General features: G+C 39.2%; 1 protein-coding gene across 11 annotated transcripts in view; it reads right to left on the bottom strand.

Moving 5' to 3' along the window:
• KIF21A (kinesin family member 21A) overlaps positions 1-23870 on the bottom strand; it is a 129635-nt gene that overhangs the window by 60080 nt on the left and 45685 nt on the right. For all 11 annotated transcript variants that reach the window (XM_081127601.1, XM_081127604.1, XM_081127607.1 and 8 more), the window contains exons 2-5: positions 3016-3238; positions 2703-2885; positions 908-1057; positions 89-223 (exon numbers count right to left, since the gene is read on the bottom strand). In XM_081127601.1, the coding sequence (XP_080983727.1) occupies positions 89-223; positions 908-1057; positions 2703-2885; positions 3016-3238 (691 nt within the window). The remainder of the gene's footprint in view (positions 1-88; positions 224-907; positions 1058-2702; positions 2886-3015; positions 3239-23870) is intronic.

The following is a 23870-nucleotide window of genomic DNA, read 5'->3' as shown; positions in this document are numbered from 1 at the left end:
TTAGCCAGCTTCAACTTAAACAGGATCAGAGACATGTCATTAGGGAAATGAAAACTGAAAGTTTAAGAAATTTGAACTAGTAACTTACAGCATCGATTTGGGGACACATTCTGGTTTGACACAAGTGAATGGTAAAAATGGCGTGTGAGCGAGAGCTCTGAACATTCATCTGGGTACTAGCAGTGGTACGGGATAAAGCACCCAGCTTCAAACACTGCATCATCTGGAAAAGGGGAAGAAAAAAGGGGTTTTCATGTACAATATTTAAGCAAGATACCATACAATCAGAAGTCTGAGCTAATGCTAAAACCCACCATGTTAAGGGATGTAAAGGATGTGGAATTTTATGCTATTTTAGCTACATGTACTCTTTGAGCTCAACTTCTCAGTATAATAGTGTATTATTTTTTAAATAGAAGAAAACACTGAGATTCCATTGTTTGCCTTTTGCTGACATTTGCAGCTTCCATTCCAAATTGTTACAGTAGAACACTTTGGAACAAACTGAACTAAAACTTGAATTACTCAGGCTACTCTGTATCTTCTGTTGAAATATTTTTTTATAACTTTTTTTAGCAGCTTCCCCTTAGGAGCCATGATATAGTCCTATATATGTGACGGCAAAAGGTGCAAAAGGATTGTGATCACATACTTCACCTTCAATTATCTCTTTTTCTAGATATGAAAGAAAACATATACATTGCCTTGGATTCTTTTGATACTACAATAAATGAACTGACTTTATCACAATTGACATGTAAAAATATGAGGAAATAAGGCAAGATTTTTACAAGATGTTCCACTTAAAAATACAAATTTCAGACCTTGATTTTAAGCAAACTATAAGCAAAGCTGAATATTAAGTAAAGCCAAACATGCTCTATTTAAACTGTAATATGAATGTCACCTCTGATTCTGTATTCACAGTACGTGTTGTGACTCCCACAGTATAAATTCCTCCAGTTGAATCTTCATGAATTCTTATATTTGATTTTTTATTTTTTGCATCAATATCACGTGTGGTATCAAATAAGTCAAGGACCTCTTCATTGTAGAGCTATCAAAAAAAAATTACAAGTTTAAATTTAAAAGAAATTGCCTCATGGCTGTAGCAACACACATTGCATAATGTTATCTTTCAAACATATCTTAAAAGTTCTTCAAAACAACATATATTTATTCAAAATAACAGATAAAAATGAACAAGGAAATTATTATTACAAATTCAAGTGAATGTCAGGTTTCTTTGTAAGAGTAAGAACAGTAAATGATGTAATCATTACTAATAAGTTGAGGGCTAGTTAAAATGATCTATTAATCTTTTGCAAGAGATGAACAAATATTTATAAATACAAGCAAACTCTAAGAAACATGTAGCAAATGTAGTCAAACACTAATTAAACTTAGAGAAGATTTTAAGAGTTTTTACTGCTTATGCTAAAAATATATTTCCTATTGCCCTACAAACTTTCTTAATGTATCTAAAAATTAATACTTAGTATTCTGCAAGGTGGACAATGATGTTCGTGTTTCTGTGTCAACCCTGGCTGACAAGATCGAGCTGCCTCCTTAGAGGAGGAGGCATGCACCATTTTCCTATCAATATGCTTTAAAGTCTCAGCGCCTAACAACATTGTGGAGAGTAAAGGGGAAGATAGAAGAACACTACTTTGTTTTCTTTTTCCATCACTTAGTTACCTTGCTTTTTACTAAATTGGGATGTCTATTAAAATCAGCAGTAAGAGCCCAGCTGGGCGTGGCTCAGCAGTTGAGCATCAACCTAGGATCCAGGAGACTGAGGTTCAATTCCTGGTCAGGGCACATGCCTGGGTTGAGGGCTCAGTCCCGGGTCTGGGGCTTGCAGGAGGCAGCCGAGCAATAATGACTCTCTCATCATTGATGTTTCTCCAATAATGACTCTCTCATCATTGATGTTTCTCTCTCTCTCTCTGTCTCTCCCTTTCTCTCTCTGAAATCAATAAAGATATTTAAAAAAAAAAAATCAGCAGTAAGATAACTGACATTAATTTGAACTGTTTTATATTTTGTGCCGTATAATGCAGAATAAAATGTTTCATCAATGACCAAAATTATTAGTTCAGGTAATCCAGACTAGAACTAAAGTAGAACATTCTTTGAACCATGCGCCCAGAACTATCACATCACCATTCACCTAACTGCAATATTGCTCATATCCAACATGTCTTCTTACTTCATGTCCCTCCCACCAGATTAGACTGCCCTAAATGAATCCGAACCTGTCCCAACCTTTGGACATTGCATCAAAACCCTGCCTATCCTTGCAGGAATACCAGCCAGATTAGTGCTGCAGCCGAAACCCCATTGTTCCTCGTGCTCTCCCCCTCCCTTTCGATCTTAATCACTGAGCTCCCAGCACTCGGTGAGCCTGCCTACTTTACAACAGTAATTATAGGTAGGCTGCAGAGAGATTCTGAAATAAACAATATCAATCGTTTTACTCTATGGAGACTGGTCGTGTGTTTATAATCTAAAACGCCAACAAGTAAGGAATACTTATTACCTATTCTTCCCGCCATCTATGCCCTAATGTTAATTTACTCAAACGTTTATTGAGCACTATGTGCAAAACACTGTACTAGAAGCCAGAAGCATAAAATCATATAGTCTATGGTCTAAAGGACAAGACTTAAAGGAAACCAATGACACAATTAATCTTTTACCTCCAAGAATTGCGCATTCACTTTAAAATCTGGAGGAGGAAGCCCATTTTTAATTGCGGCGTGTTTTTTTTCTTCAATACTCTTGAAAAGGTGTTTAACAGCACGAGAAATAATACCCTGTTCCTCCTCGATGATGTTAACATCAAATCCTGTTCCCATCGTGTATGTTTTGCCAGCTCCGGTCTGAATAAAGCAAGAGAGGAAAATGTGTGCTTGATCTTAATAACATAGCCTCAAACAACAAAAATGAAAGCGCAACAGAGCTGACACTCCTGAACAGTGACAACTTCTGCGGAAAGAATTTGGTACTTACTTGTCCGTAAGCAAAAACTGTAGCATTGTATCCTTCAAAACAACCTTCAATTAGTTTCTCTATACAATGAGTGTAGATCTGTTCTTGCTGGGAGTCAATGTCAAACACATAATCAAAGGTAAAAGCTTTGTCTTTCCCTAGGAAGACCTGAGGTTCTCCTGGTGTGACAGATGTACAAATATGGCATCCTTCAATCTTTTCTTTGGCAAGTTGTGGTCTTATTCTGTGAGAAATAGTGAAGAAAAAATAAAATATGATAAATTAGATTTTTTTTTTTAAACTGAAGAAATAGGACTTAAAAATTCCTGGCCAAATCTTTTAAAAACCCTAATATAATCCATTCCTGCTCCTTCAGTTGAAAAGTTTAAATAGGTTAAATTATACTGAGTCAATTTTAGTGTCAGTTACTTTAACAATATCAAAAAATCATGAACAAGAGTAAATTAATTAAATATTTTTGTGGGTGGCCCAGCCAGTGTATCTCAGTGGTTGAGCGCCGACCCATGAACCTGGAGATCAGGGTTCAATTCCCAGACAGAGCACATGCCCGGGTTGCCGGCTCGATCCCCAGGACGGGGCAGGCAGGAGGCAGACCATCGGTGATTCTCTCTCATTACCGATGTTTCTATCTTTCTCTCCCTCTTCCTTCCTCTCTTCGAAATCAATAAAAGTATAAAAAAATAATAATAAATATTTTTATGGGTGAATATTTTCCCTCAACTCTGTAAGAGGTAAAGACTCAGTTAAATAATTCTGCTACCCAAATGCTATTTGTTGTTATGTTTGTTTTAGAGTTCTTCTCTGTATTCCCAAGAAAGATGATATCTTGATGCCCTTTACTGGCCTGTATTTTTTTTTTAACTGAATTTATTGGGGTGACACTGGTTCACAAAACCATACAGATTTCAAGTACACAACTCAATAAAACATCATCAGCACACTGATCGTGTGCCCATCACCCCAAGCAAAGTCTCTTCACCAATGGTTTCCAACTTTATTTGAACATATCCTTCTGTCAGCTTAACATGTTTAGGCATATTCCCACAATATAGGTGTATATGTATCCATTTGTAAACTATATGCATGTACTATATTGATTTGTCATATATTATGATACACATAAAAGCAGGTTTTATTTTAAAATTAAAAATAAATACAAATAGAAGGTCCAGTATTTTCACTCCAAAACCCAGTGAATCATGTACAGCTCCTGGGGTATCCTCTCTCCAGGGGGGAGACCACAGCATTACACCCACCCTACACCCACCCCTGTCTACTCGAGTCTTCCTCTCTTCCTAATGTCAAGGCCTATTTTTATTTTCAAAGAAGGAAAGTAGATACGATCACATGTTGACAGACCAACCAAAATCTGGCCCTATTCTATTCGCACTGTAAACAGGACCATCCTGGACACACACGTCACTGACTTACTATACCTGGGTTTTTTTTAAAGTTCCTGTTTGCCATGGAGAAGGAGAAGCAATGTTCGGATGAAAGGAAAGACAACCAGTGATGGAAAATATAAAATGATAAAGTCAGAGTGAAGAAAGTATTTTAAAGGATTCTGGTCCCACATGTTTGTTTTTCTCTTAGATACAGAAGCTGAGGTCTATGGGAGTAGAACCAGTTCACCTGTTTATCAGAGATAAGGCCAAGCCTACATCCAGATCTCCTGAGTTTCAACCCTTTCCAGTTCATCGGGATGGAAGACCAATGGAAGGATAGGACAACACTGAGATGGGACTAACTTCTGCAACCCTGGTTATCTAAAATAAATTCTATACTGCCCCAAAAATGTGTTAAGTAAAGAATATATTTATTTATGCAATTTTTTTTCTTTCTTCTGTGATAAGTGTTTTTCTTTTATAAATATAGTCTTCAACTTCATGTATTTGTCTTAATAGAATGCAATACTCATGGTAGAGCTGCCTAGGTATGGTGGAAAGAGGAACGGAGTGGCCGCCAGGAGGCCTGGGCTCTGTGACTTCTGTCACTCCACAGTTACCACCTGCTCTTCTCTCAGAGTCCCAATTCCTCACCTGTGGCAGTAGCAACTTTGGCTTTCTGGTTCCACATTCCCTTGATAAGTGATCTTTCTCAAAATTAATATTCTCTTCTTTCCAAACTCTTCTCCTGTCTCACTTTATCTAGTCATGGGGAGGAAACCATAACAAAACCCCATCTCCTTGGGGGAATCAGTATTCTGACTGTTGCCAAGCCAGAAACAGGACAGTCAACCTCAATTACTCCCTGTTCCATCTATCTAATCTGTCTCCAAGAGCTATTAATTATCTCTGAAATAGCTCTTGAGCCCACGTATTTCTCTCTGTCCTCACCAACACCACCCTTATCAAGGCTGCCATTATCTCTTACTTGGATTACTGCAAAAGTCTCCTCACTCGTCAGCCAGTGTCAAATCTTGTCCCCCCCCACCCCATCTGTTCCACACCCTGCAATATTAGTGATATTTACAAAATATGAAGTTGATCAGGTCACTACTTGCTTAAAACCCTTCAGTGTGTCCCTAACTCTCTCTGCAGCCTCTCCTCTTGCCATGCTCCATCTTTTCATTAAAGGATTTTTGGTGGTGATGGTTTATTTTAAACCAGTTTCACTACCAAGCTATGCCCTCTCTGACCTCTATGCCTTAAAATATGCTGGATTCTCTTTTCCTGGATTTGTTTTCTCCACCTTCTCAATTCCCGACTCCTTTAGCAGCCTGAACATCTCGTGTTTTCTATCTCTGTTTATATTTCACTTGGTTTGCACTCCAACATGCGGTCATATCTGGGAGCTTACTAACTCCCATGCAGTAAGACAGATAAAAGTAAATATGCTGTCTAAATAAAAAGCTTGAAATCAGTTCCATGTTAATTATAAGTAAATGGTTATAACCATAGGCTAACTTATTTGGCTAAGATACTTTCGATTTCATTTCAACAGAACAAAGAATAGTTGCCATTTGAACTGCAGGTGTGACAGCCAATTTTAGAATTCCAGTAATCTCCTAACCTCCATTCATCTGATTGCAATCCTTGCTAATGATGAAGAGGAATGAATGTGTTTGAAGCATGAATGTTGTGCAATTCCACCCATTTGCATGGGCAGGGAGAGAGAGTGGCTTTAAAAACCAACAAGATGGGCAGAATCCTTTTCTACCACATCCAGTCAAAGGCAGTTTCCCAGCAGGCCTGAGCCTCCCACCTAGGAGGGGACGGTCTGCCCTACATGCATATAATTGGAAGCCGACTGACTGTATGTCAAAGGTGAGGGATATAGTCACCTTTTCAATTCCCCTTCAAAAATTAGCATTTTAAACTCTCCGAATCCCTACATTTATACTCAAGTCAAGAATTCCCCAGTGAATTTCTAACCCAAGCCAAATCACCTGCTTAAATAATGTAAAGAATTGGAAATTGACCCAGCTACAAACCTCGATTTCAAAACTATTATTTGAGGTTATACAGAGACAAAATACACCAACTCTTCTTGGAAAGAGAAGACTAAAACTAGAATCTGATGTTTATTTCTCTAAATATTATGAAGCATACTATTCCTTGGCTTTTTTTATATAAAAATAAGAACATTAAACACGCTCATCTAAACCCAACACTAAGGAATCATCAGTGTTAACATGTTGGTTAACATCGACACTAAAAAATAAAAACATAGCCTTGCAGGCTTTTGAAATGTGAAGTCACACAACTAGATATATTTACCTGTCTTGTAAAGAAAAACAATTATACATAAAACTTTACACCATAAATATTTAGGATAACATATTTTAATATTACACAGCAAAATTGTATTATAAATGACAACCACCAAAGAGGTTCTGTCTATAGTATTAACTTGCTAATGGAGGTGGGTCTTTAGAAAATGTTACACTGGAAACCAGTGTAGGCAGGGTGAGGCCGTTAATGGACAACAGTGACAGTTTTGCTAGAGAACGTGCTTTTCTGTTAGCATGAGGTATGGAACCTTTTACCCTTTGTGGGCCACTGACCAGTGGGATGGGATCTGAAAGGAAAACCCCATGGAGAGCCACACGGAAAAAAAACTGACTTGTTCTATCAGTTTGTGAGGGTTGAAAGTTTGAAACAGAATCTGACACAAGCTGTCCATTATTCGGTTTTAAGATGAAAGGAGATGAACAAATGTTGTCTCCGTGTTCTCACGTCTGAACCTTCCCCTCAGCCCATCACACCCATTTCGCCTCTGCTCTCACACTCTGCTGGAACTGCTCAGACGGGAGGCACCAACGACCTTTTTATCTCCAAATAAAATAGTCTTCATCCCACCTGATCTCTCCTAAGCATCTGATCCTATTTACAACTTGTAAAAGAGGAAAACCTTTCACCTCTACCCTCCTAGGTCCTCCTGTAGATTAGACTGACAAAGGATTAACAAAAGAAAATCAAATTGAAGTTTATTAACATGAAGTTTACTAGCACACACACATACGGGAACGAGTGATGAGCAGCTCGGAGGGTGGTTCGAATTTGGATTTATGTAACATCTGAACAAAAGGAAAACGGACTGAGTTTCTAGGACAGCAGACTGTGGGAGGAGAAGTCCATATGGGGAGAAACTAAGGGAAGATCGGGGCTAGCTAGTAAAGTTTGTCAGGTAGGTTCCTCTGGTGCCATGTTGTCCTTCCAGGTAGAGAGGGGAGGGCTAACACCTTTACAAATTTGTGTCCTGCTTTCAGGCATAGGGGGAAGGACAGAGGTTATTTTCTTTTCCCTGCTTTTTAATTGCCTTTCACTCAAAATAATCCTTATGTCAAAGTGGCCTATTTGGGGATGGCATATCCTGCTACCCTTCAGGCACCGTATTTCTCAACTCTTTATCTGCAGTTGGATTTTGTGACATCTCTTTTCTTTCCCCTTTATATTTCACATACCAACTTGTCTTAAAATATCAGTATTTCCCCCCAAAATGCCCTAAATACTTAGCATGGTCTCTACGATTTTCCTAATCAGGAGTCTACCTGTTATTCCATTCTCAAATCTAGACACACCCAGCTCCATCAAACCACTGGCCATTTCTTGGTCAACTTGTGTATTTCATTCATCACACTGATGTACATTGTTTCCTCTCTGCTTGGAATGCTGGCTCTCCATTTCTCCTTCTAGAAACCTCTCTGTAATCCTTCAAGACATAGCTCAAACATCTGTACATACTTGTATAAAGCGTTGCCTCCTTCCCCAGAGCTTGAATTAATCTATGCAATTTACATGATTTTAGAACAGTAAATATCAATTTGAATTCTTGCTTTTATGCTAGTAAATAAGTTCTTTGAAGACAAAGAACATATTTATTCATTCATAAGACAAAGTACTTCAACAAATTTTCATTGACTAAATTGTATAAGCTGCTCTAATTAAGGGGGTGATATTCCAATACCAAATATGCAGTTATCACAATAAAGTAGCGTTTGCTCCATCACTTACTCTGTTACTAGAAACTTGATCTTAAACAGTCATTTAACCATTCTATGTCTCAATTTTCTAATCTATAAGATAAAGGGCCTGGATTTAATATTCCCAAGGTTCCTAAGGCTCTTTCTAACTTCAAATTCTATTGTAATTATTCCTTTAAGAACAGCCAAATCCTGGCTTAAAAAGAGGCCTCAATAAACGACCTTTTTTCTTCACACTCTATATCTACTACTAGTGGCACCACCTGTTCTTTATTTCTTTGTGGTTCTTATTAGGCCCTCCAGTTTTTGTAGCACAAGGAACTTCAATGATGAAAATGTTAGCATCATGTAAAGGTTAGAGGAGATTCTGAGCCTGAGAGCAGTCAAGTTACCTTAAATTGGGCCCTCTTTTCTGTTCTCCGCCTTCATAATAACCATAACTGGTTTTAGTTGTGGAGAATATCCAGTAAGTCAAAGGACTACTTCAAGATGTCCTGGATAGGACAGAAAGATATGAAGCTAAACATATTTGGGGATAAATGTCTTATAGTTGCTACCTTTTCAGCTAGAGTTTTTGTCACAAAAGTCAGCAAAACCGCATTTACGTTTTAATCATCAAAAGCGACCTGAGCATTCCTGCATATTCTTGCTGGGCATCTCAAGAATGCAAGACCCTGAATGCTCTCTGCATGGACCCTTTCTCAAGGTTACATTTGCAGTAAACAACCTTTAGGGATAATGTCTTCTGCCTGACAAAGAGCTGGCTTGCTCCTGCTTTCTATAAAAAGAGCGAATTCCCAAGCTCAGGGTTTCTCCATCCCCTACTGTCTGCACAGCTTCCATGTAATAACAAGTCTACCTGCACTGCCTCCGCTGGATTAAGGGAGAGGTGGGGAAGCCGTTCAAATCAACATGAAGTTACAATGCTTAGTGTACTGAGAGTAATAAAAGTCCTTTGCCTCTTACTCAGGATTCTGTGTCTTCTGCCGCTATATGTGAAACAGTAACAAGCTAGCTTGTGCAAAATCGCAGGCTCTTCACAGGTCTCACTTAACACATACTAACTGTGACGTCTGGCAAGTCACTCTCTTAGCCTCAGTTTCCCATCTGTAAAATGGTAATGTCATTACTGCCACATCCACATCACAGCATCTTGAAAAAAAGAGAAAATATGTGGCAATAAAAGCCCATGTAGGTATAAAGTGTTGTTACAGCACCACTTCAAAGTTCTCCCAGTCAGTCCTTTCACGAGGCACCTTAACATCTTAAGTCCACTGGGGCCTTCCAACATGTTAAGGAATGAATGCATAATTTACTCTTTGCCTCCCCAAGCTGTAGCCATATTTTTTCAAAATGCCTTTTGGATGCCCTCTGCCTTTAGAATAATTAAATGTAAAACTATTATGTGAGGAATAGAAGTATAACACAAGAGCGGACATTGTTACTTGGATATATGTGTACATATACATAAAAACATACATATATTGCTGTGCAAAGATTATCAAGCTGGATAATATTACACCTCCATTTTCAATGAAAAGTCATAATCCCAAAGTTAACCTTTTCATAGTAATAAATAACAAGCCCTCATTCATCCTGCTATTCATATCAGAAGAAAGTATTAACCCAGTTGGCGTGGCTCAGTGGTTGAGCGGCAACCTATGAACCAGGAGGTCAGGGTTCGATTCCCAGTCAGGGCACATGCCTGGGTTGTGGGCTCGATCCCCAGTAAGGGGCGTGCAGGAGGCAGCGGATCAATGACTCGCTCTCATCATAGATGTTTCTATCTTTCTCTCCCTCTCTTCCTCTCTCTGAAATCAATGTATTTTATATATATATAATTTTATTTTTAAAAAAACAACAGAAAAACATTCAAACCTGTGAAGAATTTTTTTAAAAAAGAAGAAGAGAGTATTATAAAAGCCAAACGGGAATTTTTATTCTTTCAACGATAGAGTCATTTTCACTATCTCCATATAGCCAGTAAAGAAATTTCATTCAGCATGGAAGAGAACCAGGATCCTGACTAACAGGTTCTTTTAAAAGGGGGAATTAAATTGTTATTGTACAATTTGTCTTTATACTGAATTAAATTTGATTAAATGCTAGTGACTAGAATGTTGACAAATGACTAATCAATGATTTGTAGTTATTGAAGAGATGCGGACTTAAGGACAATAAATAATTGCGTGCATTGTGATTTATAATCTCCCAGGACTTGTAGAGTCACCCTTTTTTTCCCACCTGAATTAGAAGAGTTGCACTAACATCCCTCATTAACCTAAGTCCAAAGATGCTGGCAGTCAAACCTATGCTCTCAAACACGTAGTTTTGTAGTGCCTCCCAGCCTTTCTCATACGCCCTCAACGATCCTATCCCTGTTCCCCACTTTATTAAAGGCATGACAAGGGATAAGCCTTTTTTGCTAATTGATAGGTTGAGTTATTTTATTTTCCCCATAAACAGAAGAGGAATCACACACAGAAGACCGTCCTTTTTGCTCTTGGCCACAGCTAATTCATTGTCCTGTCAGAAAACACTGTTGTCCTTAACCTACGGTTCATAAGTGTGACACATTTTTCCATTACCTCAGTGTCTTTGTAAACCGTCTCTTCTCTTTTTTGCTTTAGTTATTCTGATCTCATCCCCACGCGATTGTGGTAGTTCTCCAGTTTACTCAATAATCTGACCTGGTTCCCACTTTGTGTGGCTCTTACTTACCGCTATCGGTAACCAGCCCACTTGGCACCCTGCTAACACCTTTGTTCTTCCCACTGGGACACCCATAAACCTGTCCCTTGTAAAGATCCTTTGCCTTTCTTTATATCACTTGTCACTGTTTTATGGATGATCGTTATATGGGATGCTACTTACTGGTGTTCCATTTGATATCTTCATGTTAATTGTATCTTACTAATTCCCTCCCTTCCATTTCTTAAAAAATAGGACAGCTATCGTTTTTGTCACAACAACTGAGCCACTGGGGTTTCAGGTCCCTTCTTTGATCCTTCCCTAGTTCATTCCAGTTCGCAGACCCACATTAAAAAAGGATCTGCCCTTCTCTAACCTTCTCCACCTCCTGCTCTAGAAAAAAATTTCTGACACACCCTAGGAACTTGCTAGACCATCTGTGGACTTGTTGAATTGTTTCCCTAAGAGATCAGGCACTGCATAAATAAGTAACACAGGCCCGCAAAGAGAAACTCCCCTCCCGGAAATGGATCTTTAATTACAATGATGACTGATGGAAAGAAAGCTATTTCTTCAAGACATTCAAGGGGAAAAAAAACATCTCAGTGATTCCATTAAAGACATTAAGTCTAAAAAAGCCTAAGAACAATAAAGCACAGCAGTGTGTGCTGGGGACCAGGAAGTACACACGTCTATGAATAACAGAGACGGAGAGGAGAACTGTACTTTTTAATCCATCTAATAATGAATCACTTTTTTTAAATTACCCCAAATCTTATAACTAGCTATATACTCTACTGCCTCATCTCTGTGTGATCTACCTGACTCAAGTGTACTCTTACCCAACAACACCAAAAGATATTCATAGTCATATATATTTTCTTTTTTTTTTTTTAATATATCTTTATTGATTTCAGAGAGAGGAAAGGAGAGGGAGAGAGAGAGATAGAAACATCAATGATGAGAGTCACTGATCGAGCCCACATCCCGGGCATGTGCCCTGACCAGGAATCGAACCCCGATCGCCTGGATCCTAGGTCGACGCTCAACCGCTGAGCCACGCCCGGCCGGGCAATATTTTCAATTAAAATATTTAATTCACAGCATATAGTTACTATGTGGGGCTGTGATTCGTACACTAAGCTACTCGGTCTCTGGTTTGCAACACCACTCGCAAAAACAAACACCTGTCTTCCTCAGGTGCAGCTCCACCGGGCGAGCTAAGCAGGGAAAGGAAGTGGGGGACATAAGATGAAGGACGGGGGGCCACCTTCCGCTGGCATCCCCTCTCATGTCTCATGCCTTCTTATCCCCATGGTCCCACGGAGGTGCTGCACATTGAGATGCTCTCTCTGAGAGGAAACTAGTGTCTTTCATACCGGGTAGCACAGGGCACCTCCCTGTTGAATACCAGAAGTCCAGGAAGCTACAATGAAACAGTGCACATAAGCTGACAAAATAAGGAAATAGCCAAATTCTGGATTTAGAAAAAAGTCCAGTTCTCTGTGTTACTGTAATTAATCCTTTTGAAAACTCTGGGGCTTTCTTCTTTAGTCTCTTTCCCAGAAATACAAGAGCTTACACACACACACACACACACACACACACACACACACACGAGGGGTTAGTAAAGAAACAGGGGTTTTTAAGTGACAACATGACCCACTCGCCTATTGTCCAAAGTGCTCATACAATTTCTGTTGTTGCTGGTGGCTGTATGTGGTGGCATAGCTATAACTCAAGGCCATCAGAAAACTTAGGTCAACAAATTCCTATGGCATACCTACCAAATGTCAGACGCTGTAGGACTTGAAAAGCCAAAACAAAAAACTAGACTAGAGTAGCCACGGGAGAGGAAAAAAGAAAAAACATGTGCTCAAAAGAACATTATATACAAAGGAGAAAGGGAACAATGACTGGCCAGAGAATGGGATCAGCACAGGACAGGAGTACCTTAAACAGAAATTTATATTTAACCTGGATTTGGAAAGGTGGTTAGAATTTTCCAAGCTGAGCAGGGAGAAAAGGTCAATTCAGGCAAAACAAAAGCAGAGACACCTGAAGTGTATTGGTTTCTGATTGCAACACAGTCCTTTGGGGCAGAAGCACCAGGACAGTAAGATCTGCTAACTTTTAGGAACATTTTATGGATGTTATGACATCACCTCTGTAGACTCCTGCCTAAGGCATTAGTCTCTAAAATAAATACCCTAGTGCCCTGGCCAGTGTGGCTCAGCTGGTTGGAGCACTGTCCCCCATACACCTCAGGGTCAAAGGGTCAATTCCCAGTCAGGGCACATGCTGGGTTGTGGGTTTGAACCCCGGTCGGGGCTCATATGGGAGGCAAGTGATGGATGTTTCTCTCTCACATCTCTCTCTCGCTCTCTTTTCCTTCCTCTCTCTCCTGAAATCAGTAAAAACATATCTTTGGGTAAAATAAATAAAATAAACACCCTGTTCTCCGCAAGATGAAAGATGCAACCAAAAGGCCCACAAGAACCATACTAGAGATCTCTGCCAAATATTTTTTTTGTTTTCCCCTCTGGATCAATTCTTCACCCTTCTTCACCTTACCTAGTGCCCTAGGAGACTGATCATCATGAGCTACAACAATGGGCTCTCTTGCCCTCCAGCTTCCAGTGGGACATTGTAGGATAGAAGTGGGGTGATTTTCCTGGCTCTTTCCACACCAGACCCTTTGGTAGGTTGTGTCCCTCTACCAAAGGCCACAGCTGAATCAGGACATTTACAACAGTACAGTGCTAACACCAGAGTACTGCCTCATCCCTTGGAGTTTCCGTTAATGCCGCCCATCCTCTATCACACTCTCCACAATCATCCCGTCTGCATGTGTCATCTGCTGCCTGCCAAGATCCAGACAGAATCAGGGTTAAGTCTCAGAAAATAACACCAACCCTTTTTTAGCATTACCACTGTCACCACCCCATGCTTGATATCAATATTGACCTAGAATATAGTCACCAACGGACCTACAATTCTCTAGCCTTTCATAAGCAAACCACAATTCTGTTTCCAGGGAAGAGCTGGAGTTTGAGATACATGTAATGAAATATATTGTTAAATAGGTAATAACACAAAGTTCAAAAACCATTCTCTTTCTTGGTCAAGAGAATTCGTTTTTTTAATTCTTTCAATAAAAAAATTAACACTTCAGTTTTGGTTTTCAAACTTGAAGAAAAGGTGTAAAAAGATTTAAGAGAGAAGCAGTCAAGAGAGTAAAAGTAATCTCAGGGTAAGAATTATGATAACTAGGTGACATTTCAGCTCTCATTCTGAGATCAATAAGTTTCTGATACCTTCTATTTTTTGTATTATACTCCATCTTAATTATATAAAAAATTTTCAAAAATATTCCCATAAAGCCCTTTCTAAATGAAACCACATGTCTTCCTGGGGGAAAGAAAGGGATCTCCTACTATGCTTAATAATACTGTATGTTTATTAAACTATTTCATCATGAGAAAAACTGATATTATGACTATATATAATAACAGTAATACATCCTTGATCCCAGGTATACATTATCTCTGTTTACAGTCATTCCATAGAAGGAAAAAAGTTGTCACTTCAACTCTGATTCTTAGAAATAGAAGTAATATTTATAAGCATGGATGATATTGTGCTGATTAAGACTCCGGTTCTAAATTAATGAATGTAAGGTGCTGATACCAAATTTTACCATCAAGAAAATATAATTTCTACCACAAACACCAAAATAAGCCAACATTCTGCCATCTCCCAATAAACCCAAAGTGAGAGGTCAAAGCCAAGGCAGGGCACACATTTTTTAAGGGAAGTGTGGTAGGTCAAATTTTAAGATGATCCCCAATCATCCACACCCATATATAATTCTTGCCCCTTCGGTGTGATGAAACCTGTGAATAGGAAGGAATATCACTTCCAATTCCATTACTGACCAGTTGGTTTGAAGTTTAAAAAGGAAATCAACCTGGGTCAGCATGATCTAATCAGGCTGGTGAGCTTTTTAAAAGAAGATAAATAATCAAGAGACATGCTCCTGCTAGACTGCAGGAAGAAAACAAATAATCACATCATGAACTCCCTGCAGCGAAGGATGCCTTTAGGAGTCCAGAGAGGTCTCCAGACAATAGTATGAAAACAAGGGCCACAGTCATACAACCACAAGGAACTGAATTTTGCCACCAAACTGAATGAGCTTAGAAAATAGAGGCCCAGATGAGAACTGCAGCCCCAACTGGCACTTTGTGAGACCTGAGCAGAGAGTCCAGCTAAGCTCGGCCTGGACCCTTGATCCATGGAAACCGAGATATAATAAACGTGTTATTTTAAATCACTACATCTGTGATAATTTGTTATACAGCAATATAGACTCGTAAAGAAAGACACCTTATGCTCTTTATTACACTAAATCTTCTGCTTTAAGGCTTGTAATCATTAAAACTATTGTTTTGCAATTTTGAACTGAGAATAGTCAGGTGGGTGACATCTGGCATACTATAATTGACAGTAATAAATAAGTCTAAGAAACTCCATTCATGACATTATTAATCTATCTGCCCTTTGGGAGAAATAAATGAGCTCATCCCAATTCTAAGTTACAAATCTCCAACTAGGTTTATTTAAGCTTAATTTTTTTTTTACTTCAGAATCCCTGAAACAAATATTTGACAATATCCTACATTTCTTATATGTCTTAAAATAAAAAATAAGTGATGATAAATATAAAGAAAAACAATGAACTCCAATTAGAAACATGATATCTTTCCAAGTCCAATATTCTCAGGTCCTTCAATTCAGAAGCAATTATGTTACAAGATAGTAGTTATAATAACAGCTTATATTCTCTATGCTTCTTTAAACATCTGTTAACATGAGTTCCCACATTTCTCTTTCTGTTTATCTTTTCTACTACGAGACTGGGATACTTTTATTCTGGTAGCAGCTATTGCTGCCTATGAGTACAAAATATGACAACAAGGTAATAGAATAGGTTACGCCCTATGGCAGTCTGAATAATGGTCCCAAATTCCCAGGGCCTCACATGGTAAGGGAGACTCTACAAATGTAAGTAAATTAAGGATTTTGAGATTATCCTGCATTATCCAGGTGACCCAACATAATCACGAGTGTCCTTGTAAGAGTCAGGAAGAGGGAGAGGAATGTCAAAATGATGCATTGTGAGAAATATTTGACCAGCCATTGCTGGCTTTGAACATGCAAAGGGGTCAGAGGCCAAAGAATTCAAGAAACTTTTTTTTTTTTAAAATATATCTTTATTGATTCCAGAGAGAGGAAAGGAGAGGGACAGAGAGAGCTAGAAACATCAATGATGAGAGAGTCATTGATCGGCTGCAGCCTGCAACCTGGGCATGTGCCCTGACCGGGAATCAAACCCTGATTGCCTGGATCCTAGGTCGACGCTTAACCGCTGAGCCATGCCCGGCCGGGCAAGAAACTTTTTGAAGCTAGAAAAGACAAGGACAGGGGTTCTCCCCTAAAGCCTCCAGAAAGAACACAGTCCTGGCAAACCATTTTAGGACTTCTGAGCTCCAGAATTTTAAGATAATATTTTGGGGGGAAGAGGGGGGTTAAGCCACTAAATTTGTGGTCATTTGTTACAGCAGCAATAGGAAACTAATGTATGCCCTTTAGCTTCATATAGTCTGGTCCTATAAACAGCATGTGGAATGAAATTACCTGTCAATGAAATTATCTTCCTAATAGTTAAACTTCCACTCACTTGCTTCATTTTTTACAGTTTGTTGACATTTTAGAAAGTCAGCCAGATGTCCATGCAGCTTTATATTATTTCAGGAAGAATCTGGAATGGAGCATAAAAGACAGCATTCCCCATAAAATTCTCACCAGTTTTATTTCGCCTATTACCTTAATGTGGTGTGTTGTTGTTTTTTTAATGTAAAAAATCTGAGAGGAAAAAGAGCAAGTGATTGAAAAAGAGCAAGATCGGAAGGAAGTGAAATGATCCCTGACAAATGGGCGTGAGCAGATACCAAGGAAAGCTGGCTGTGGCTCAGACGTTTTAGCCCGTCAGTGTAATAAAGAAACATTAGAGAACAAAGTATCTTTGATAAATGCACAAAATGCACTTTAATCGTCTTCTTGAATTGAAGGTCAGAGGAAATAGATAAATCTCATCTATTTGTGTGGATACTAAAAGAGTTAGGAACCACATTTGTGCATTCTGAGAAAACAAGCGGAGTGTCAGGAATTGAATAAAAATGTCATTTGAGATTTTGAACCACAATGAGCTCTCCAGACCATTAGCTTTCCCTTTCCGGAAAATGACTAATATCCAGAAGTAGATTATGAAGGTTCCTGCTTTATCAACAAAATGATGTCCTAAGTAACACACATTTTAGGCTAACTATAAGAATGAAAGAAAATAGGAATCCTCCTACCATCAATCCAATTTAACAAATAATTTATTGTGTAAATTACTTTTTACCCCTCTATATGAAAGATACAATGCTAGACACAGCCGGAGAAATAAAGACGAATCAATTTTAACTTTCTGACACCTAGGAATTTATCATCTAATGCAGGAAATGGGGCAAACACAAAAACAACTGTTACACAAGATATATTAGTAAATAGCATAAAAGAAGTTTAGAGCAGGACTTCTCAAACTTTAATGTATATATGAATTCCATAGGGATCATGAGGACAAGGGGAACAGTGAAAGGATGGTGGAGCAACAAAACAGAAGGATCCTGGGTCCCCAATAGGACAGAATTTATCAGCCCTGGGCTGCTTGTGCCCAGGCTGGAATGTGGAAGAGGGGCAAACCTGTTTTGACTAAGTCCTTGTAACTTGGGGTGTTTGTTAGAGCAGCTGAACCCATGCCCTAAGGAACACAGAAGTTGATAGCTGCCCTAACAGAATCTATAATTTGTGATACTGACTTGGAGGCTGAGCAGCAGAAGGGAGGAAACAGCAAGAGGAAAAGCCGCTGACTTGTGCTATTTTATGGCAAAATGTTTGGTCCAACTGTCACCTCTAGCCTGAAGGGAAGTGTTTGGAAAAAGCAACAATGTTAGTATGTACCTGCTACTTCTTGATGCTTTCAAAAGACCCTTCAAGAGATATTAACTCAGCCTAAATAACGCAGTCTCAAGCAGATGTGCGAGAAAATTCAGATCTACTGAAGAAAGCTCACCGCACCTGTAGCTTGAAGTCAAAGTTGACTGAGTATCTGCTAAAATGGGGCTTGTGTATAAGGTTTCAAAGCCAAATTCTTCTATATCCCAAACAAACAGTTAAAACAGGAGGTTGAGGTTCAAAGGCGGCTGATACAAGCCCAGGATTCCAAGAGTTCAGAGCCAGACCATGGGAACCAGCCCAGCAATCAAGAAGATATTAAGGTGTCTACCTTTTCACCAAAGCCTCAAAGTAACTGTCCTCTTTTTTTTTTTCCCTCCCTTCAAGATTCAAAAGATTTATTTGAAAAAAAAATCAGCACAAGACATAGATATTCTTAATATTTCTTCTCAAAATATTTCAATACTCAGAATCCTTATGAAATGTAGATGGCAACTCAGATTTCACAGAACAAAAATGGCTTATACAAATGTAAACTCCCATACCCGTCAAGGTAACTATTCTTGCTTTAGCAACTGAAGGATTGCCTGGATGGTGAGGCTCAGCGGTTGAACCTCAACCCAGGAACCAAGAGGTCACTGGTTTGATTTCCGGTCAGGGCACATGCCAGGGTTGCAGGCCTGTCCCCAACAGGGGGAGTGCAGGAGGCAGCCGATCAATGATGTTTCTCTATCACTGATGTTTCTCTCTCTCTCTCTCCCTCTCCCTTCCTCTCTCTAAAAATCAATAAAAACATACTTTTTTTAAAAAAAGAAACTGAAGGATTTACAGAGCACAGAGGCCAACAATAAACCCTACCACACTATGTCTCGATTAATGTTTGGCTATGTTTACTTGCACTTAGAACTAATCAGTGGAAATAAGCAGAATATCCACTAAGTTCTCATATTACACACGCGGACTGTAAAAGTCTATAAATACTCAACTCAAAGCCAGCCCGTCAGGCTCCTTTACCTGCACCAGCAGGAAGCCAGCTTTGAAAGCTGTCTCTCCACAAAGGGGTGTACTCTCCAATGCCCACGTTAGATCTGACCACGGAGAATCACAGACAATAAAGAACCTCCCAAAGGGCAAAGCCAGGAACCGTGAAGAACCAGTGATTTCCTCCCTGAGGGCAAGGGGGCCAGCTTGCCAGGAGGGATAACAAAGCACTTTTTCTACTCCCAGGATAAAAATCTTCATGATTCCCACACACAGGATTTGGCAGTTGCTGAGTGACTATTGGGTTTCCTATCGTCCCCTTTTCCAAATGGGAGTGAGTGTCTTGTCCAGCTTCTCTTCTACCACTCACTGTCTTTTGGATGTGTCACCTGCCTCAGCCTTACCACTGTACATTGGATGTGCATTCAGTGGGGTTGGGGGGTGAGCAGAGGACAGATAAAGTGGCTCTCAGATCAAATGTGTCACATCTAAGAAGTAATATCAGGGCCTGGGAGAAAGAACTGACTTTGCATGGCCCAGGTACAGTGAACTATGAGATGGATGAGACTTGGAGAGCAGGTGGGTATGTTACATGGTTGGGAGACAGAGTGCCGTGGCAGAAACTGTTAAATGTCTCCCCGAATCCATGTTCCCTTCTTTCACGATGATAGGAATTTTATCTAGGTAAACAGAGTCCTACATTCCTTAGCCTCCTTTGTTACTACATATGGTGATGTGACTGAGTTCTGAATAAAAATACAGAAGAAAAGTGATGTGTGCCACTTTTCAGTCAGTCCCTTAAAAGAAAGGGGCTACTTCTTAGTGGGATATAAACACGGTGGTCTGCATTCATACGGGAGGTCAATAACCAAAAGGAGCCTGGGTCCCCAACACTGCAGATTCCTTATTAACCCTGGATTAGGATAATAATTCCTATTTTATATAAGCAACTGATGTTTTAGATCTCTGTTATAGCAGCCAAGCCTGTATCATAACTTACACATGCTTACAAAAATATGACAGGTAACTTTTCAACCCAACAGTAGATAAGTGTATAGACAGAGCGAATGGCTTTAAAACCCTATTCCAACTAACTGCTAATTTGGATTGTGACTCACTATGGTAATTCTGTGTTTTATAAAACCATTTGCTACAAGATAATAACAGTAGTTAAAATACGGTGCTAAATTACCACTTATTAAAAAAAAATTAGAAAAACGCTAAACATACCGAAACCTCATTAAAATGAAATGCATTCTTGTAAAAGAAATTTGTAAACACAGCAAGAGTGCCTTGAATTACAAAATTTGGGTATCTTTAAACTCTTTTGTGAAAGTGGGATTTCTTAAAATGTAAATTACATATTAGAACATATGTGTTATAGGGTTGTTGTTTAGAATTAAGACTTCATCAGTTCGTGTTCCTCAATTTTTTTAAAAATAATTTCAAATGAAAAAATCCATCATATAGATTAATATCAACTTAACATTAACTCAATATTTAGTTACTAAATATTTATTCAATAAAAACCTATATACATATTGATGTCCCCTGAAAGTCCAAGAACAAAAAAATAGTTAATAACATATGTTTAATGTTTCACAGTTCACAGAATGCTTTTCATGTATCTTTCACATATAGAAACTTGTTCATTCAAGAGTTGGGTGTAAATAAGAAGATACAGTATTGTATCATACATAACACAGCCTTCAAAGAAGCAATTGTGATGTAAGTTGATAAATAATGAGTTCCCAGGCACACTAGCTGGATACCCTAACTGGCAACTAAAATATTCGCTCCTCACAGATTTCTTTTCACTGGGGTCTGCTTGCCCTTGCCACAGTGCAGAATCCTCATGAGCCAAATAACTTTTGTAAGCCTTTAAACCATGAAAGAATTTTAGGGAAGGGACGTTCACCATAATCAGGTGTCTTACGTTAGTCTTCAGGGCACGCCAAGGCTCTAGGGCTGCTGGGAGAATGACCACCCTCTGCTAGGAGCTGAGTGTTCCCAGCATATCCTTACCTATTACTACTCTCTTGAAGTGCAAGGCACCTTTTCTGAGGCATCTATTGCTATAAAGATGAAAATCCTTTAAATGTTCAATTCACAGCTGTTTAAATAATTATTTCAATTCCCATCAATAACTCTATGTTGTAGAGATTTACAAGTAGCTCCCAGCACACAGCCTATCTCTCTGCCCCTAGATCTGCTGGGATGTCATGCAATTTGGGATTTGAAGGTTTAACACCTTCCTCTTCTCTGCCACACCCACTCCCACGGCACACCTTACCTTCCTGTGGGGCATCTGTCTCTCTCCCGCACACACTCTTCCCTTCAAATTGTGTTTTAGGGGACTGTAAAAACATCTCTGATTCGTCTCTTTGTATTGTTTCTCTCATTTGACACTATGCTTTCTCCATCTGACAGGTTCTTAGGATGCAGGGAGAGAGAAGACTGGAAAAAACTCAAAAGGGGGGGGGGGTTCCTGAGCTCTCTCCCAGCCACGAAATCCTCCATTCACAGTACAACTTTTACACACTATGGGCACTCAGGTCATTCCTGCTGCATTTTCATATGAGTGGATGATTTAAATAAGAATTTGTAATAGCCAAGAAAACTCTGGTTTAATCAGACAATTGCAGACAACATATACTACCAAGGAAGGGGTTAAAGACTCAAGTTTCTGAGAAAAAATAGAGATAAGCAGGATTACCAAATACTAGATTTACTTTTCTTTAAGGTAGTCTTTACTTAAAAAAATAGTTTATTCAAATTTTTTAAAATTATTATTATTATTTTTAATTCTCACCCAAGGATATTTTTTTCCATTGCTTTTCAGAGAGAGTGGAAGGGAAAGAGAGAGAGAAGAGAGAGAGAGAGAGAGAGAGAGAGAGAGAAACTTCGGTATGAGAGAGACACACTGATTGGTTACCTCCTGCACAGGCCCTGACCATGGCCAGGGATCGAGCCTGCAACCAAGGTATGAGCCCTTGGCCGGAATAGAACCCAGGACCCTTCAGTCCTTGGGCCAACACTCTAGCCACTGAGCCAAACTGGCTAGGGCCAAGTTTTTAAAAATTAAAGATGAAGAATACCCAAGATGTAAATTTTGTTTAACCACAAAATTTTGGTATAATCTCATTTATCTTACACCAACCTACATCAAAAAGAATATCAACAAGATCATTCATAAAGTCAGAACATTTTAGTGTTTAACACAAGAAGGTAGATATTCAATACACACTAGCTGACTGCTTGCTTTAAAGAAGAGAAAAACAATTTGTCAGGATTGAATGGAGAAAGCAATAATATCTGTCATTCACCAAGGGCCTACTATAAATACCAGTCCCTTTATATACATAGCTTTTATTCTGTATAGGAATCCTAAAAAATACATATAATTTTTACCATGTTACAGGTGAGAAAAGTAATGCATAGAGAATTAAATGCCAGAACCAAATTTTAAGTCAAAATCTATGGATATTCCTGCCTGGCCACAGCGCTCGTAACAATAACAATATGATTATTATACTTGTGTACTGTAGGCAGGGTAGAAGGAGCGGTAGCTAGAGTCTCGGTATGACTGCTGATCCCATCACTGAAACACATGAATCCGGAAGGACAGGTACCCTACGCTATCTCAATCTATTTGGTTCCTGAGCTTGGGTAGAGAGAGTTCTGATTGCAAACACTGATAGCAAGAAATTACATATCTATTTGGTTCTTACCTTTGGGGTGGCTAACAGCAACAGTGTGAATACTAAAGGATTCACTCAAAAATTTTCAGGATTCTTTCCGTTCCTGAGGTCAGTGGACAGGAGAAACCATCTGAACAGGGTTTCTGGTAAGCTTACTATGGGTCCTGTACTAAATTCAGTGGGGAAGTTTAAAACATAAATTTGGATACACAAGGCACTACAGTCTACTTGGAGCAACAAGTCTGTCACACCCATGTGTATGTAAATACATGTTAAGCCTATAAATAATGTACAAAGTAAAATCTAAATCGAACGGTATAAGCAATAATGGTTAAAAGCAAAGATGGATAAAGAGGAAAATCACAAAAGCACAAGTCAGGGGGGTAAGATACAACAGCTCTTACTGCGGGAGGAAAAGAAGGATTGGCAGGACCTGCGCATTAAAAAAAAAAAAAAGGTATTTCCAGCCAAAGGGAAGAGTCGTGAATTAGGAGATGGGAATTAATAGGGTGTACTCCTGGAAGAGTGAGCAGAACTGTCTGATGTGCGTATGTCTGGCTCTTCACACTGCCTCTACCATCACCCTCCCAGCCCGTTCACACAGCCGCTGGCCAGTCCTCTCAGGAGGCAGGTGTGTAGGATGCTTTTTGTTGGGCAGAAAGGAGGTTATCCTCAATTTGCTTAGCATTTTCTTAGAATCTCTCACTGATCACTTGCATTTACAATCCAGTGGTTAGTCCTTTGTTTCTTTGTGGCAAACCCAGCATTTCCACACCTTTTGTAAATCACTTACATTTGCCAGAAAGTGAAATAAATGTCAGCGGAAAGGCCAAAGTGAAGTGCGTTACACTTGGCGGGGAACTCCCTCGGCTCAAGGAGGCAGTTGGTGCTCTCCTCAGCTGAGAGCATCTGCAGTACTGTGCACTCACATTCCAAGGAGAATGCAGCACCATCTGCAGTGCTGGCTCTTACTGGTAAAAGTGCAAAATGAAATT

The sequence above is a fragment of the Miniopterus schreibersii genome (assembly GCF_964146895.1).
Source record: "Miniopterus schreibersii genome assembly, chromosome: 2".
Classification (NCBI taxonomy): domain Eukaryota; kingdom Metazoa; phylum Chordata; class Mammalia; order Chiroptera; family Miniopteridae; genus Miniopterus; species Miniopterus schreibersii.
This window is presented reverse-complemented; position numbering and strand designations above follow the sequence as displayed.